The sequence below is a fragment of the Phodopus roborovskii genome, unplaced genomic scaffold (genome assembly GCF_943737965.1).
Source record: "Phodopus roborovskii unplaced genomic scaffold, PHOROB, whole genome shotgun sequence".
Lineage (NCBI taxonomy): Eukaryota > Metazoa > Chordata > Mammalia > Rodentia > Cricetidae > Phodopus > Phodopus roborovskii.
In genome coordinates this window covers 278848-296399 of record NW_026126410.1, presented here as the reverse complement: position 1 = coordinate 296399, position 17552 = coordinate 278848, and the positions used below count along the sequence as shown (strand labels likewise).

Genomic DNA, 17552 nt, shown 5'->3' with positions numbered 1-17552 from the left:
GTGCGCGCGCTTGTGTGTGTGTTTGTGTGTGTGTGTGTGTGTGTGTGTGTGTGTGTGTATGTGAGTGAGTGTCTTTGATAGCACATGTGTAGAGGCCAGAGGACACCTTTTCCATAGTTGGTTTTTTGCTCCCACCTTTTTTTTTTTTTTTTTTTTGAGTGCAGGTCTCTTGTTTGTCCTGCTTTAGTGTGCATAGAGATCCAGAAGATTCTCTTGCTCTGCCCCCCATCTTGCCATAGACCGTACAACACCATATCTAGCTTTTTACATGCCTTCTGGGCATGAGTCTGGGAAGGCAACCCCTTTTTACTTGCTAAGCCACTTCCTGGGCCCCCGTTTTTGTTTGTTGAGGAGCCCCCATACTGACTTCTTAGTGACTAGACTAATTTATAATCCCACCACTGTGTTAGTGTTCCCTGCTGGGCATGCCCTTGCTAGCTAGCCTTTGCTGTTAGCGGGTTTTCCTAGTGACTGCCCTTCTGACTAGCTTGAGATGGATTTCAGTGTAGTTTTGATTTGTAACCCTCTGATAGCCAGTGATGTTCTGAAGCTGATTGTTAGAGGAACTAAGTGTTAGCAGATTTCCGGTCAGCCTGTGCTTGTTTCCAGTCTGTCAGTCTGTCAGTCTGCTGCTGTGAACCAATCCAGACCGCATCGAAGGCTTCTGTTTCCTCTTCCCCTGTGCCATCTGTCTCGCCTCAGCATGGCTCAGAAAATCAAAAACTGATTGCCTTTCTACTGTTAATTCAGTAGCATTTTTAAATCTCATAGTCTCTTTAAATTCTATGTTTTGTGTGCCTGTCAAGCACAGGCGTGTTGCTTGAGGGAAACATGGCTTTTTACTCACATATCCCCTTTCCTTGTTGCTGACGTGTTTTTCTAGTCCTGCACAGCACACATTGGAGAGTGAGACAGATGGAGCAAGAACTCTTTCCACCATTCATCACTTCTGTGGTTTCATTCATTTTTGATCTTCAGCTCATTGTTTTCTCCACCACAATGGAGGTGGTGATATCTACCTCTTGGTATAGGTGGGAGGGCTAACTGTTCCTGTGAAACATACCCATCACTGACTTTTTGCCTGCTCAAGGAGTGGGAACTAGAGGTGACGAGTAGGAACTGCAGAGAGCAAATGGTTGGCCCACAGTGGCAGAGGCAGGATGCAGCCAAGACTCATTACAACTCACCTGAAGCTGGGCGGCCATTGCTTCATCATTGGCCTCTCTTAGCGCAAACAGTTCTGATGACCCCTGGCATCACTGACATGGACTGCTCAGAGTTTGCAGAGAGATGATACAGAGTCAGGTGGGAAGTTTTCCAGACAACGAGCTTATTGGACCAGCCCTCTCTGGCCTTTGGCTTTCTTAGTTTGCCCCTAACTCAGCTCTTAGGAAATCAGGAAATTTGTGACATTCTTATGACCATGCAGGTCCCTGCTGGTGCATACTCAGTATTATCTAAAGAAGCTTCTCTTGTAAAAAGATTTTCTCTTGGCTAACTTCCCTCAATAAGTACTAACCTAATGTGTATAAATTACTGTAGAAGGGCTTGAGATGGCCAAGGAGTAGCATCTCAGTGTTTATTGTATTGAAATAGCAGCTCTAGTGACAGCATAGCTATAGTTCAAAATAAATGAAGGCGCTTGGAGGGGGAGATGCTGAGGCTCAACCTAGAGTCAAAAGCAGACTACTTAAAATAGTCTGTTACTACAGCTCCAGGCTTCCTCTTCCTTTTAATAAGGATCTTAATTAAGTTATGAAGGCTGGCATTAACCTCATTCTGTGGCTCTTGCTGGCCTTGAACTCATCTGGCACCATCTTTTGTTGGTTGACTGTTTTGTGCTTTTAAGGATAGGATCTTAACAGCCTTTAGGACTGTACCGGAACTCTTTATCCTGTTGCAACTACCTACCAAGCAAGTACTTATGATTTTATGCATATACCATCAGGTTTTCCTTCAGGGACCTTTTGCAAAGTCATGGAAACCAATGTAGAATGTTTATCTATGGTGTATGAAGCCTGCATCTGTTTAAAAAACAGCCTGCAAACAGAGCACATGAATGCATACCTATAAACCCAGAACTGGGGAGCTAATGGCAGAAGGGTCAAGGGTTGAGTGTTATCCTAATGATACATAGCAAATTCAAGGCCAGCCTTGGATACATGAGTTCCTGCCTAAACAAAACAAACAAACAAACAAACTGTGAAGTGTCAGCCTTGTATACTAGGATAAAATTCTTCTAGCTTGTTATAGCAGACAAAGGAGGTAGTTGTTCCTTTTTGGTATGCATATTCCAGTTAGTCCAGCCTCTTGTGTAACAAATCACAGCACTCTTGAGAGGCATTAATCATAAAGATGCCAGTACGTATTTCATGTCTCATTTCCTGTAGTCCTTAATATGCTTTCTGTACTCTACGGTGTTTGCTCAGAATTGGCCTCTCGTTACTACAGAAGTCTATTTCACAACACTTGGCTACTTATCTGTAATAGAAGATAGTAGAAAAATTAGCATTCCAAGATGCTATGGAAAATAAAAATCTAGAATGTTATTTCTACACTCTTAAATCAGATCCTCCAAAATAGTGGTCCTGGGATGGACTTAATGCTGACAGCGGATCCATGGCCAAGTCTGGAAAGTACCTAGGAACATCACAGATGCCATTTGCCATCATGTTTGGGAGCATTAAGTGATAGACTCTTTTGTACAGAGAAATAATCCAGACTTACTATCCTCTAATTTCTTTATCAGGAAAGGTGGCTTGTGATACTGGCTTATGCTTTATTTGTTGTTTTTAGAAAATGAAGCTATAAGTCATATTTGAGACATTTGAGAGCCTGTTTGGAGGCTCTAGTGGGAGAGTACAACTCTTGTATACCCCTGACCGAAGATTGTCTCTCCTCTGTGTGGGGAAGGTCCTTCCTTTCAACCATGTGCTCAGCTTCAGGCAGGAATGGTGAGGGAAGAGGAGGATACTTACCCGCCACCCAGTTCAGCTGAATCAGTCCCATAGATCAGTGGGTGACAGGTGTTAAGCCAGATTGCTCACACATGCTTGGTGGAGCACACCTTCACTCTCAGCAATTGAGGCAAAAGCAGGCGAGATCTCTTGAGTTTGAGGCCAGCCTAGTCTACGTAGTGAGTTTAGTGCCATCCAGGGCTACCTACTAAGACCCTATTTCAAAAGATAAAAATAAATTAAGATTCATCTGGAAACTTGAAAGTAGTTTAATTGAAGAGGTAATCATGCTGTTTTTGGATTGTTGCTAGTATTTGGAAGTTCCTATAACCTTTGATACTACTTAAGCTAGTTACTATGATTGTACTTGAAAATACAGTGAGGCCATAGAGGATTCAGAAAGCAAAGCCAGCCTTTAGCTATAGAAGTGGTGGTACACACCTTTAATCCCAGCACTCAGGAGAAAGGCAGATGGATCTGTGAGTTCAAGACCACCCTGGGCTACCGGAGAGTGAATCAGAGCTCATGCCTTTAATCCCATGATTTGAGAGTTTTGAGGTAGAGGCGTTCAGTCTGAGAATTAGTCTCTAGCCCCATTGAGGAAAGCATTGCCATCTGAGTGAATCTGAGGAGCAGTGAAGTCGGGAGCAGTCTGAGGATCGCTCCTTTGGTCTGAAGTGAGGTAGAGGAAGAGCTAGTGACTGGCTGCTTTGTTTTCTGATCTTTATCTTGAAGCTTGAACACCAATATCTGTTTCTGGGTCTTTTCTTTATTGTGCTATCATCAAGAATACATGTGGTGCACAGACATACATGTAAGCAAAGTATCTATAAACATGAAATAAAATAACTTTAAAAATAGAGAAAAGAAGGAAGATGATTCCAGAGACATGCCCACAGGCCAGTGTGCTGCAGGCAGGTCCTCATTTAGGAACCCTCTTCCTGGTGACTCTAGCTGTGTCCTGTTTACCACAACTAACTATTACATCATACATTCCCATTTACTCCAGCACATGTTCTCCAAAGTACTCCATATTTAGGGAAAGCATTGGTTATTGGAATTTCTGAGGGAGGTGGCAGCAGTTGTTATTAAAATCAATGTGTTACTCATCTGGAATATTTTTTCCTAATGATGTATAATTGAATTGTTTGTGGAAGTTTCCATTTGTTTATTTATTTGTTTGCTTATTTGGTTGTTTATTTTTTCAGACATGAAGAGCAGCCAAGGCCTTTTGTGTTGCATGCATGCTTGAAGGACTCATGTGATGAAGTAAGATTCCTTCAAACATGTTCTCGGATTCTGGTGTTTTGCCTTCTCCCTTCGAAGGATATCCAGTCTCTCAGCTTACGTATAATGCTTTCAGAAATCCTCACAACAAAAGGTAGACTTATAAAATTAATACCACTAATGTGATGTGTGCAAACCAATGTGCTATATGTTGCGATGATATTTCATATAACATTTGTACAGAGCTTAAATATTTTGGAGCATGTAGGTTGTAAGAAATTTTAGACATTTCAAGTTTAATACATAAAGGCTTTGGGCATATGTGATAAACTTTCAAAGTTTATATGCAATATTGCCAATGCAATTAATTTTGACACAGGAAAGCCACTCTTCATGTATGCCTGGGAAGGACTCACATAGGATAGTTTTTGAGGTATCCTAGCCAGCAGCATATACATTAAGGAAGGAATTCCCCACATAGCACTCATGCACATAGCTCCCATGGGTTTACTTACATTTTTCTGTAAGTTTCAATGGTATGCTGCTTTTCTAAACTTTTAATAAACAATAAGTACTATACTGTAACATAGTAAGAGACATTTAAAGTTAATTGTATATTTAAGTACTTAACCAGAATGAAAAATGGAAGAGGGGCAGGGAAGTGGCTCGGTAGTTAAAACGCTTGGTGTGCAAGCAAGAGAACTGGGATTTGTAAAAGCCAGATGTGGCAGCACACCTCTGCAGCCCAGTGCTGGGCACAGTGCAGAGCTGTGTGTCCCAGGGGCCCTCTGGCTCTCTGGCTCCAGATTTGGTAAGGCCCTGCCTCATACTGTAGTTGTGTGGAGAGAATAGAGGATACTGAATGTTGACCTCTGACCTCTATATGTCCACAAACATTTCACTACAAGGGGAGAGGGAAGAAAACATGACCCAAGACAAATATTCCCTAAGTAAGAATCTTAAATAAGAGAAATGCAGGGGTCAAATATCTCCTTTATCTAATAACAATAACAGTAATGATAATCATATCTCCTCTATCTTTGCCCATCAGCTGAAATGCGAACCACAGACAAGGCACTCTAAACATGGTAGGATGGCTTTGTAATGAATGGTGTTCTTGACTTAGAGACCTTTGTCCCCAGCATCTGCTTTGAACAGTTGGGGACGTAGATATCCATCTTTTGGTAGATTAAACTGGGCAAAACAAATGAACCTTACGAAAAAGTGAGAAAATTAGTGCACTTAATTTTGACAGTTTTCTTAGCAGTGCGAGTTCTAAAAGACTTCTTTCCATTGTTTTTTTCACTTGTTTATTAAAATAAGGCCAGATTATATATCATACATTAAAGTATACAGAGTGATATACAGAGGGATAAGCAGTCCTGTGTGTATGCATGCAAGTGTACACACACATTTTAAAACGTTCAGATTGTGATAATTTCCCTCGTTTGGCTAGTGGAAAATGTTTCCCACGTATATTTCAGTTATGTGGTATGGAATCGGTTTCCTTAAAGAAGGATGTATTTTCCAGTGGCACTTTCTCCTCTGTCCTCTAGTCTTGAAGCCAGTAGTGGAATTACTGAGTAACCCTGATTACATTAACCAGATGCTCCTTGCCCAGCTGGAGTACAGAGAGCAGATGAATGAACACCACAAGAGAGCCTACACATACGCTCCTTCTTACGAGGAGTTCATCAAGCTCATCAACAGCAACTCTGATGTGGAGTTCTTGAAGCAACTCAGGTACTTGTCTTTAATTATAGCCCAACAAAGACATGATGGTCATCTCTGCCTAGCTAAGCTCTGTGTGTGTGTGGTGGGGGGGTGACTGTGTGAGTGATTGTGTGTATGTGTATGGAGGTGACTGTGTGTGTGAGAGAGAATGAGCGTGTGTGTGTGTGTGAGAGAGAGAGAGAGAAAGAGAAAGAGAATGAGCGTGTGTGTGTGTGTGTGTGTGTGTGTGTGTGTGTGCGCGCGCTTTCTTTTCAGGGAAGTGGAAATAGAGGCAGTTCATACATTTTCTAATTTAGTGACAGTCGCATTTATTCAGCTTCACTTTAATAGAGGAATTACAATTAAATTTTTTCAAGGCATTAGGTTTTCTTAAGAATCTTGTAATAATGGTTTGAAAACTTGTTGTTTTAAATGACAATGTAGAACATTGTGTCGATTTTCATTTATTTTAGGAAATAAAGAGGCTAGGGCCTGGGAACAAGGGCTTCCTAACTAAATTATTTTGAGCAGTCACCTTTGAAAATATCGCAGGCATCACTTATAAGGGAGGATATCTTTGAAATGTTTTTGGGTGTTAACTGTTCTCATCATATAGGCATATATATTGTGATTATTTGGTATCATATAGCTTGTGGCTTTTCTAGGCTTGTTTCCCCACTACCTTTTTTATTTAATGCTTCCAGATGGTAATGGGAGGAAATGGAAACTCTAGTGCATTCGTTTTCATTTTTATTAATAATTTTGGTAAATAATTAATAAGAAAGTAAAATATTGACCCAAAATTGTACATTTGAAGTATTCAGAGATGTTAGATATGCCATCCTTCCTTTGAATGAGGGTTGAGAGTGAGATGCCTGAATACATAATCTTCTGCTCTGGGCAGTACACCACCTAGGAGACTTGTGGTGTTCTTACCAACTATGTCTGCGTTGGTCTTGGTTTCGCCAATGTATAATGACCAGTTCCACTGTATAGCTTTGTCTATGAGTAATATCACATCTATGATCATTTTACCTGGGTGTCTTATTTATGCATCTCCTCTCATGCATAATAGTAAATGTGCCATATGGTAAAGTATTATATATATTATATAGAATATTATATATTATCTATGTCTAAATTGATGAATTCCATCTTGAGAAGTGTAACATTTGAGCTAATAGAGAACCCAATAGCCAGTAGTGTACATTTGTTACCCTAGTTTACAGGTTCAGTCCATTTATAGATCCTTCTTACTGTGGCTTCTTTTGAAAAAGAGCTCATAGAATTAGGTGGAGTAGCACATACTGGTATCCCAGCACTCTAGAGACTAAGGCAGGGGGACTGTGCATCCTAAGCTAGTCTAGGTAATATAGCAAGACTCTGTCTTAGTAAACAAAAAGAAGCCTGACAGTCACACACTTGTGTTGCTTCTTCCTAAGTCCTGTATTCACACTGAGCTCTTTCTCTGTCTGGGACTTTTTTTTTTTTTTTTTTCTTGAGACAAAGTTTCTCTGTGTAGCCCTGGCTGTCCTGGAACTCACTCTGCAGACCAGGCTGGCCTTGAACTCAGAGATCCACTTACCTCTGCCTCCTGAGTGATGGGATCAAAGGTGTGCACTACTATTGTCTGGTCATCTGACATTTTTAGTTGACTTCCTTGTGTGCCATGTCTGATTTAATTTATTGAGTAATCATTTCTCCTTAAGACACTGTTTAGGAGCAGATACCTTATGTCCAGAAACTTTAAAATCTGAATTCTTAACCAATTTTCTTCTAGTGAACATTTTTTTTTCCAGAAAAAAAAAATCAGATATAGACGGTTTGGCAGTGCCAGGCAAGTTTAAAACAGCAGCCTGGAGTCCCAAATGGCAGATCAAGTGAACCCATCACTGTTTACTGTTGTCCTAGACTTGTGGTTGAATCTTGTATTTCAGATACCGAAGGATTCTAGTACTTCATATTGGTGACACAGTTAGGTGTGGTGACAATATTTCAAAGAGATTTTAAAAATCAAGACTAATTATTTTAAATGATTAAGTATTGGCTTTCTCATAGGGCAGTCCTGCCTTCCATTGTTTGAAGCAGAATCTCTTGTTTACCCCTGTGTGTATCAATCTAGCCTAATCTTATAAGCTTTCAGGGAATTCCTGTCTCCACTTTCTGTTTTCTTTTGGTAATGCTGTCAAGGTTGGTCAACACCATTGTATATGAAGCACTTTCTCCTTTCAGATAGAATAATGTCAGTGGATGAATATATCACATCCCACCTGTTATAGTTCATCAGATAATGGACACTTGGGATGTTGGCCCTTTGAGCCACCATCGAGCATCATCAGTAACACTTAGCATTGTCAGAGACTGTCTAGAGTAAGGTAAACATTGCACATTCCTCACTTTCCTCTTCTTGCCACCACATGCCCCCACAGAATAGCTGTCAAGCAGGAGCTATGTGGCACAGATACCACAAGGCCAGTCACCTTCTGTATTATTCCTCTCCTGTCTATCTTATTCCTTTTCCTCCTTTGGTGTTCTTATACTCTCTACTTCCAGCTGTTGACAGAATTAGCAGGAAGAGGACTTGGGGTATTTAACTGAGCTCTTAAGTATCTAGTCTTTTAGAAGTAAAGTACACTTTGAGGTTTAATTAAGTTGAAGGGATGGCAGAATCTAGATGGATAGCACTTTTCTTTTTGAAATCTACCCTTTTAGAAGCTTTCAGTGCCATATATACATCTTGGGGAATGTGCTGATGTCTTCTTTTAATACAACCAAAACTTCTCTATTGCTTCTTAGCCTTTTGGCTAAGGTCAAGTGTAGAATGGCTGAAAACCCTCTTACATAAAACTGTTGAAAGAGGGGGAAGGTAGAATAATAATACATAAAGGGACTAGGGAAATGGCTCAGTGGGTAAAATTCTTAGTACACATGTGTGGGAATTGGGGGTAAGAGCCCCAGCACCCATATAAAGTCTGGGTGTCCATGGCAGCTTCCCTGCACTCTCTAGTGCATAGAGGTCAGAGGTGGAGAATTGTTGGGCAAGCAGGCTAGCAGGCTATCCCAAATGATGAGCCCTGGGTCTAGGGAGAGACCCTGCCTAGTATATAAGATGGGAAACAATTGAGAAAGAACCTAACATCAATCTTGGGCCTCCATTCAAAGATATGTGAGCACACAATAAACACATTTAAAAATATGTATGAAAATGTCACAGAGAAAACTATTTGGGGTGATAAAAATTTAATTTAAAAATCTCCCCCTCCCCCCCAGTCATATGCAACTGGTAACATTAGGTAATATTAGGAATGGTAAACCAGAAGTGTTTCTAGCCCCTTCAGCAAGCTTGGCAAAGAACCATGGGAGAAAATACTGGGGCAGGCCTTTTTCTTGATGATAGCTGCATTCATTCAGAGTTACCTTTAGGATGTCTGTGAAAACACCATATATCTTGATGCACCTTCTCTTGGCACTGTAAGGCAGCTCTTGGGCTTTGTTGCATAGGATTTTATGCAGTTCTGCCTGACATGTACTGGGCTATCTTTTATCTATGGTGAATTAAGCTTCTCCTAGAAACAGACCTGTAGCTAACCTTTATCCTCTGTGTCTTGTACAGCAGTATCTGCAAAAGACCCCCCCGGGGTGAGTGGAAGAGCAGTGACTGTGCTTCAAAATATAGATGTTGTTGTCTACATAATCTTTGCACTTAGTTAATTACTGTCTAATATCAAATCTCTCTCTACTTAAGAATCAGGTCTGCTTACTGGTTACTGACTGTCCAAACCACTTTTCATCAGATGCTTATCTAGTCGATGGAGCTGAGACTTATCAGTCTGCAGACACTAATGGAGTTGCCTTCTTTGATCATGATCAGAACTCTTTGGATGTTTTTCTGGTACAACAGAGTACTCTGCTGTCTGACTTTATTAGTGTGTAGGTCACCATATTCAAATGACTCATGGAAACTGAAGATATGCTGCCTCAGACAGCAAGTGTGCTTTATTTAGGCTAAGGAGCTGATGAAATCCTTTCGTTTTATGTATTCCCTATTTGGGAGATGATGCATATTCTGTAAAGGAAAGGAAGTAATTTGATTCTTTTAGGCAGGAATGCATTTAAAAGATGAAGTAACCCCTTTGAAGGTGGTATCTATAGTTTTGGGATAATGTGGTTATTTTCTGTGTCAGTAGAAGATGCTCTCATGGTGTTATTAGGATAGACCCATGGGATTGTTAGGGCTAGAGACATTTCTTTTCAGTGCATGTGGACTCATGTGAGCTTTACTAAAATGTCAGTTAAACATTCCTCTGTCCGTATAATGGTTTCCTTTCCTTCTTTCTCTAGGATCCAAGAATTTGAAGTGACAGTACTATTGTGAAGTTTTCTTAGTCTAGAAATAATGATCTATGCTGCTGGCCTACAGGAACCAAATATGTGTATTGCATCTTAGCTGTAGGACACTAGAGGACAAATGCATAGTTTCGCACTTCTGGTGTCAGTGGTGAGATGCCACAGTCCAGGAAATCAAGCCACAGCTCGGAATGCAGGTGCAGTCATTAGTGAAACATTATCAGGACCATACTAGGGAAGCAACTGAGTGTACTTTATCTTGAAGGTGAAGTAGAGTTCAAGTACACAGGGAAGGAGAGGTCAACAGTTCTGCCCTCATAGAACCTTTAGCAAAGGAATGGACAAATTGTGGCCCTGGACAACATCCAGTCTTGTCTGTATTGGAAGTTCTCCAGTGTATTTGTAGAATGTACTCGAATGAAATATATTTGTTCCTCAACAGAAATATACAGGTACCTGGGCTTCCTGCCAGGAATTTTTATGTAGTTGGCCTGGTGAGTATATTAGGGAGTCAGCCTTCTATCTCTGGGACAGACACTGTACCTGAATGCACAGTCTGAAGGAGGAAAAGATTTGTTTTGCTCTGGCTTCAGCCTGTGGTCCTTTGGCTCTGTTGCTTCCAGTAGAGTCTGATGAAGCAGGGCATGAGGGCATAGAGCGAATAATGGGTTGAAGCTGCTCATCTCCTGACACACAGGAAACAGTGAGAGAGAGGGCCAGGCACCAGACGTCCTTCAGTGACATGACCCTGGTGACCTCCTTCCTCCTACCAAGACCCACTCCCTAGTAACTCAACACTATCATTAATCCATTGATGATGCTTCGGTACTTGAGAATCCAGCCATCGCTCCACAGTGCCATCACATGGAAACCAAGCCTTCAACCACATGGGGGGCTATTTTATATTTAACCCATGAGGGAGAGGAATGGGATATGAGTATTTTAGAAAGCTCCCCAAGTGACTGTAACCCATACCGATAATCTCTTTTTATGTAGCATATTTCCCCCATGCTGCCAATCTGAAGTCTTGGCTGGATGTCATGGTATGTGATTCCTTGTACTCTAATTCTTTGAAAGCAGTTTGGGTATATGACGACTCTGTCAAGGGCATATGTGTCTTACTTGTTAAGGTCACTATTGTTGTGATGAAACACCTTGACCAAAGCAACTCAACTTAGAGAGGAAAGGGTTTTTTTAGCTTATGCTTTAACAACTCAGTTCATCATCAGAAGCTCAACAGGGCAGGAACCTGGAGGCAGGAGCTGATGCAGATTCCATGGGGATGGGGGTTACTGCTTATTGGCTTGTTCCTACTGGCCTTCTCAGACTGGTCTGTCTGTTTGTCTGTCTGTCTGTTTTCCTTCTCTCTCTTGTTCGTTTGTTTGTTTGTTTTTTCCAAGACAAGGTTTCTCTGTGTAGTCCTGACTGTCCTGAAAGTTGCTTTGTAGACCAGTCTGGCCTTGGACTTGGAGCTCCACCTGCCTCTGCCTCCTGAGTGCCAGTATTAAAAGTATGTGCCACCACTGCCTGGTCTCAGCCTGGCTTTTTACAGAACCCAGGATCACCAGCCCAGGGATGGCACTGCCCTCCCTATCAACCATTAAGAAAATGCCCTACAGGCTTGTCTATAGTGTGAGTAAAGGAGGCATTTTCTCATTTGAGGTTCCCTTCTCCCTGATGACTCTAGATTGTGTCAAGTTGACATAAAACTAGCCAGGATCCTTCTTCCTTTTACTATTGTGATGGAACAAAGGTATCTTTATTACTAACCTTTTAGCCTTTCAGATAGATTTGTTTAACCTTAGGCTTCTCTGCCATGGTAAACTCTATCTTTGGGACTATATAAATTCATCAAGGTGAGGGGTTATTCTGTGCTGTAGAATGCTCAGCAGTATGCCTGACTCAGATTCACTTGATACCAATATTACCCTGCAGCCTTAACAACTAAAAATGTCTATGGATATTGCCAAATGACCCCTGGGTGCAAAATGTTGCCCTTTATTGGGAGTCACTGGATGAACTGCATCTTGGGGTTAGAGCTAGCTGGAAGTCAAAGAAACCCCACCAAATGATGATGACTTACACAAAGTACAGTGTTGCCTCCCAACTTTAATCTGAGTGTGATTAGTATAGTAAATTATGAAACAATTGTCATAGTGAACCCATGAACATCCATCACTTCATGTTATAATGTGAGAACACAAGGGTGAGTCTATTAGTGAATTTTGATCTGATAATACAGTGTTAGTGATTGTAGTCTTGTGTTGTCACCTCAGCACTCCAGAACTTAACTTTCCTCATATAACTGGCCCCTTGCATCCAGCTCTCTTGCATCCTCGTCCCTTAGAGCCACTGTTTTGCTCTCTGCTTTTATATGTTTTATGGGTACATGTGTGTACCTCATGGAGACCAGACTTTGAGTTGTGTGTCTTGCTCTTACCCGAGACAGGGTTTCTCACCAAACCTGGAGCTTGGCAATTGGCTGGACTTAGCGGTGAGCAAGCCTCCAGGCGCCTCCCTTGTCCAGTCCCCTAACTCAGGGATAACGTTGCACACTGCCACATCTGGCTTTCTACTTGGGTGCTGGGGTACAAAGTCAGTCCTGAGCTTGCGAAGCAAACGTCTTACACATTGCATCCCGAGTTTGACTTTACTATTCCACCTTGACAGGAAGATCATACAGTACTCTGTGTTTGTCTTATTTTATTTTAGCACAGTGTCTTCTAGGTTAATCTGTTGTCATCAATGTCAGTATTTATTGCTTCTTAAAAGGTAAATGCAGTTGTTTGGTTTTTACTCTTTACGCTTTTGGGGGCCCACCACCCAGTTTCCAAGTAAATCACACAGTCTTATTCTTTCTTATAAATGTCCAGCCTTAGCTTGCCTTGTTTCTTGTAGCTTTTCTTTTCTTAAATTATCCCATCTCCCTTTTGCCTCTAGCTTTTTCCTCTTCTGTAATCTTACTTTCACTCTTACTCCATGGCTGGCTGAGTAACTGGACCCTGACACCCTCCCCTCCATGTTCTCTCTTGTCTTTCCTCTGCTATTTATACTCTCTGCTGCAGACCCAGTGTTTTTGTTTGTTTGTTTTTGTTTTTTAATGGTGGGTTCTTTTACTAAGGAGTAAAGAGTGGATATGTATAAGCAATAGCTAATTGTGCTGCCATAGCATATGTTTATAATTTAGTGAGATAGAATAGCTGTTTGTCATGCTAGAATTAGAAAGATGCAGCTTTTCTGAACTGGACATTTACCAAACTTAAAGCTTTTCCAAGCACATTCTCACAAAAGACTTTGTGAAACTTTAGTTTTTAATCTATCATTGTTCAGTGTCCACCATGCTATATATTGAGTCCAATGCTGTGTTTCCTTATAGTCATCATCTTACCTGGTTATAGTAACCATGTAAATTAGGTAATATTATTCTCATTCAGTGAGGAAAGGAAGTGACTCAGCCAATATCATATAGTCAGTAAGTGGAGCTTGGATCTGAGCTCAGGCTTGCTTGACTCTAAATTCCATATTTAATGCCAGATGAGTTGCTAGCAGGTAGATAGAAATCATCAGTGACAAGACCCTGGCCTCCTGGGGCTCACTGGGAGTCTTGGCTGGCAGGAGTCCTTTAAGAGAACAGAGCCACTGGTGGTACCCTTACCTGTTACTAGACAGCGGTAGACTGCCAGCTCATTACCGCCCTGTTCTTGTTGACTACCAACCCAATCATCATTATATTTTTTTAAGTTCTAGATTTATTTCTTGCCCCTTACTTAAAAGATTTAAACACTTTGTTTGGAGAACACTTTAGAGTAAAATGTTTAAAATTATAAAGATTAACTTAGCAAAGAAAAAAATTATTATTTCTCTCTGCATACTGAAATTGAGGTGGCATTTTCTCTTCATTAATGGGCAAGTACATAATGGATTATTAACTTTAGCAGTCAGATTTTGTGATAGTATGGAACTGCTATTTCTCTTTATATGTGTGCTAGGAATTTTTTTTTAATCTATAAGCTGGTTTTGATGCTTGTATTAGGTACTTTTGCATCACTATGATCAAAAATACTTGGCAGAAACAACATAAGGGAGGAGATTTATTTTGACTCATTGTTTCATGGACTTCCCCCTGTCATCTTGAATATCTCCATTTATGGTGGCTAGAGTGTTTGACCGCTATTTACATTTTTATGGGCCAGGAATGAATAGAAGGTACTGGTTGGTACCAGGGTGGATATAAGGTTCAGAAATGTACTCCTAGTAACTGATTCTGTCATCCAGGTCCTTACTTTGAAGGTCCCACCACCTTTAAAACAGTGCTATGAATTGCAGACAAAGTACTCTAGATAATGAAGTCTTTGGAGGCTCAAGGTCTAACCACAGGTTGGCATTTTTTTTTACATGAAGATAATGTATCAAAATTATTTAAATTGCATGTCTTTGTGAAGAACATAAATTGCTTGAACACTTACTGTTTTTGACAGTTACTCTCCAAACATATTGTGAATTATAAGTAATAAAGTAAGATTTCATTGTAAAGGAACATAAAAGAAGAGATTGAGCATGCTTCAGGACAGACTCGAGGAGCGTGTTAGAAATCAATCAGCAAGCATAACTTCTATGCAAACAACTAGTGTGGGTGGATAGGAGATGAGAAATCAGAATAAAATGGCGAATCTTGGAAAAATTTTATGAAAAGAATAAATGAGTATAAATTTAGTTTTAAGAAACCACAGGCTGATTCACGATTTCTTAGGAAAATATGCTCTGAAAGCTTCATTTTCTGTGAAGTAGAAACACATCAACTTCAGAGTAGAATCCGTTCTGTTGGTGTCATAAATAGCAGAGGGCACAGGCAGGAGCTGAGTATGTCTGAAGACATGTTCATTTAGGGTAAGGAGGAAAGAGAAGTCAACATTAGTGCAACGTGAAATTTGATGAAGACACGATGAAGTAAGTTTGTTAGCTCTGAAGTTGAGAAAATTCATTATGTGCTTCTCTTTGGAACAGCCATACCACTGTGGATTGAGATCTCTGCCTTGTGAATAACTACTCACCACCAGTCAGTTTGTGTACAGCACCTAGCTCAACCCCATACAGTCCTGATTGTTAGCTGTACCATTATTGTTGTTACAGCCTATAGAGCAAGGACTGCAAATCAGTTTGCTGTGAACACTCATCGATTACTTGTTCCTTACTGAAATGCAATGCTAAGTTTGGGGGCTAGCTGAGGCCCAGTGGTAATGTCGCCCCCTCCCCTTTTTCTAATTTCTTATCAATTTTTCAAGATGGTTTCTCTGTGTAACCTTGCCTGTCCTTGAACTCACTCTGTAGATCAGGTTGACCTTGAATTCACAGAGATCTGCCTGCCTCTGACTCCCGAGTGCTGGGATTAAAGGTGTGCACCACTACTGCCTGGCCTACAATGCCCTTCTTTATTCTGAGGTTTGAACCATTTCAGAGTCGTGAAATAAGGCAGAGATTAAATGACCATTTGTCTACTGGTAGATAGTTGAGAACTCATTTTTCTGTAAGTAATGTACTCTCTAACACAGTCTTGGGATTAGTTAGTCACTTTTTTTGTCTAGAAATGCTGGACCAGAATCAGTCCTTCACATCCCTGCTTCTCCTAGTTTCTCCATCTCCGTGGCAGATCCATAGTCTTCTGCTAGCTGTCCCAGGAGACAAAGAACATTCACACTCAAGAGGAAGGAGAGGGAAAAGGCATGCTTCACATGCTCAGTTTCTCTTCATCAGTGACCAAGTTTAAAAAAAAAAAAACAAACCCCTTCTTCATGGGGAGGAGTGAAGTGGGGATGGAGAGATGCTGGAGTTGGACCTTCTCATACTTGGAAGGAAGCAGCAGAATGGGGATGAGCAGTTTTCCCCTCCAAAAAGAAAGCAATATTGAATAGAATAGAGGAGTGGCACTTTAGTTACTTTAGCAGCCTGATTTTGAGTGGGTTGAGAACTCCAGCTTTGGGGAATTTCCCAATTTCTGGTGGGGGACAACCATTCTGAAGTCACCAAGTTGTCATTGAATATGGAATTGGGAAGAGCTTGTAATCATAGTCTGTTATGAGTGTAGTATTTCTGTGCTGATATAATAGACAAAGTAATCTCATGGGTGATGTTAATAGTATGATGAATAAAATTGTTAGGAGATAATGATGCGTATTCTGTCTTGGGGTGACCAGTCACTATTTTAATACAGAAATACAATTCTAGAGATAGACAGGGTATAATAGCACGAAACAGCAACCTAGGGCAGTGGTTCTCAACCTTCCTAAAACTAACCCTTTATTACAGTTCCTCATATTGTGGTGACAGTGTGGCTTTTTCCAGGTTAGCTAAAGGACACCGGCAGGGACAACATGGCTTTGATAATTTCTGGAGCATATTATGTCTGGGTCCTAGAAAATGGATCTGTAGGAACATTGAGTTATTTATGATGATAGAAAATCATAGACAGAGAAGTCTGAAAATAAGATTCACTAATCATAAACAGATAGACTTTTATTTTTACACTTAGTAGATAGGATCTTACTGTGTAGCCCAGCTTGTCTTGAACTCATGCCAGCCCATGTACCTCAGTTTCTTCAATGAAAACTGTTAATAATAAGATTATTTCCAGATTATTTATATGTATTCAGGGGGAAAGGGAATATTGTACATGTTTATGTAAGTCATGACACCTCATTGAGCTGTTCCAGTCCTGAACTTCCTATTCACTGTGGCTCACCCAGCTGGGTTTCCTCACCCTTGTGGTGGTTGCTTCATTGCTCTAGAATTGTGTTTAGATACCTTTTTCTGTGAGTGCCAGGCATGAGAAAAGCTTAAGCGCGTCTCTGCCCGTTGTGGAGTCACCTTTTGCAAACTAGAAAGATGAATAGGAGTGAAACTCCCTTTGGTAAAAAGTCCAACTTTGTCCTCTTCAGCCTGTACCTGTACAACACTGTGCCCAGTTCCACTGATAGCTGCCCCATGCCAACAGCTGCAGACTGTTACCTCTCAGCAGTACTCAGAAACATAGGAAATAAAGACTGTGCCATTCCTGTGCTCATAGTAATGTCCCATGCCTGTGGCAGATGTAGAAACTGTTTTCTGTAATGCAATTTTATTAATGTGAAAATGTTCATAATTTTTTTTATCTGAGTATTTGGCATAATCTATCCTGAGAGAATACTCATGAGTTTTTGAAAATATTTTTTCCATGAATGTTGTGCTTTTTGTTCTGTTTTTGCAGATTTATTTAAAATAGAGAAAATTTTTAAATAACTAAAATATTTAACAATAAAGATTTAGTTTCAGATG

The 17552-nt window shown here is 40.6% G+C and overlaps 1 protein-coding gene across 3 annotated transcripts in view; it reads left to right on the top strand.

Annotated features, from left to right (window-relative positions):
- Positions 1–17552, top strand: part of Snx25 (sorting nexin 25) — a 93742-nt gene that overhangs the window by 33649 nt on the left and 42541 nt on the right. For 2 of the 3 annotated variants that reach the window (XM_051182361.1, XM_051182363.1), the window contains exons 4-5: positions 4166–4338; positions 5741–5927. The exons of the other annotated variant lie outside the window; for it this stretch is intronic. In XM_051182361.1, coding sequence (XP_051038318.1) covers positions 4166–4338; positions 5741–5927 — 360 coding nt within the window. The remainder of the gene's footprint in view (positions 1–4165; positions 4339–5740; positions 5928–17552) is intronic. 3 annotated transcript variants of the gene reach the window in all.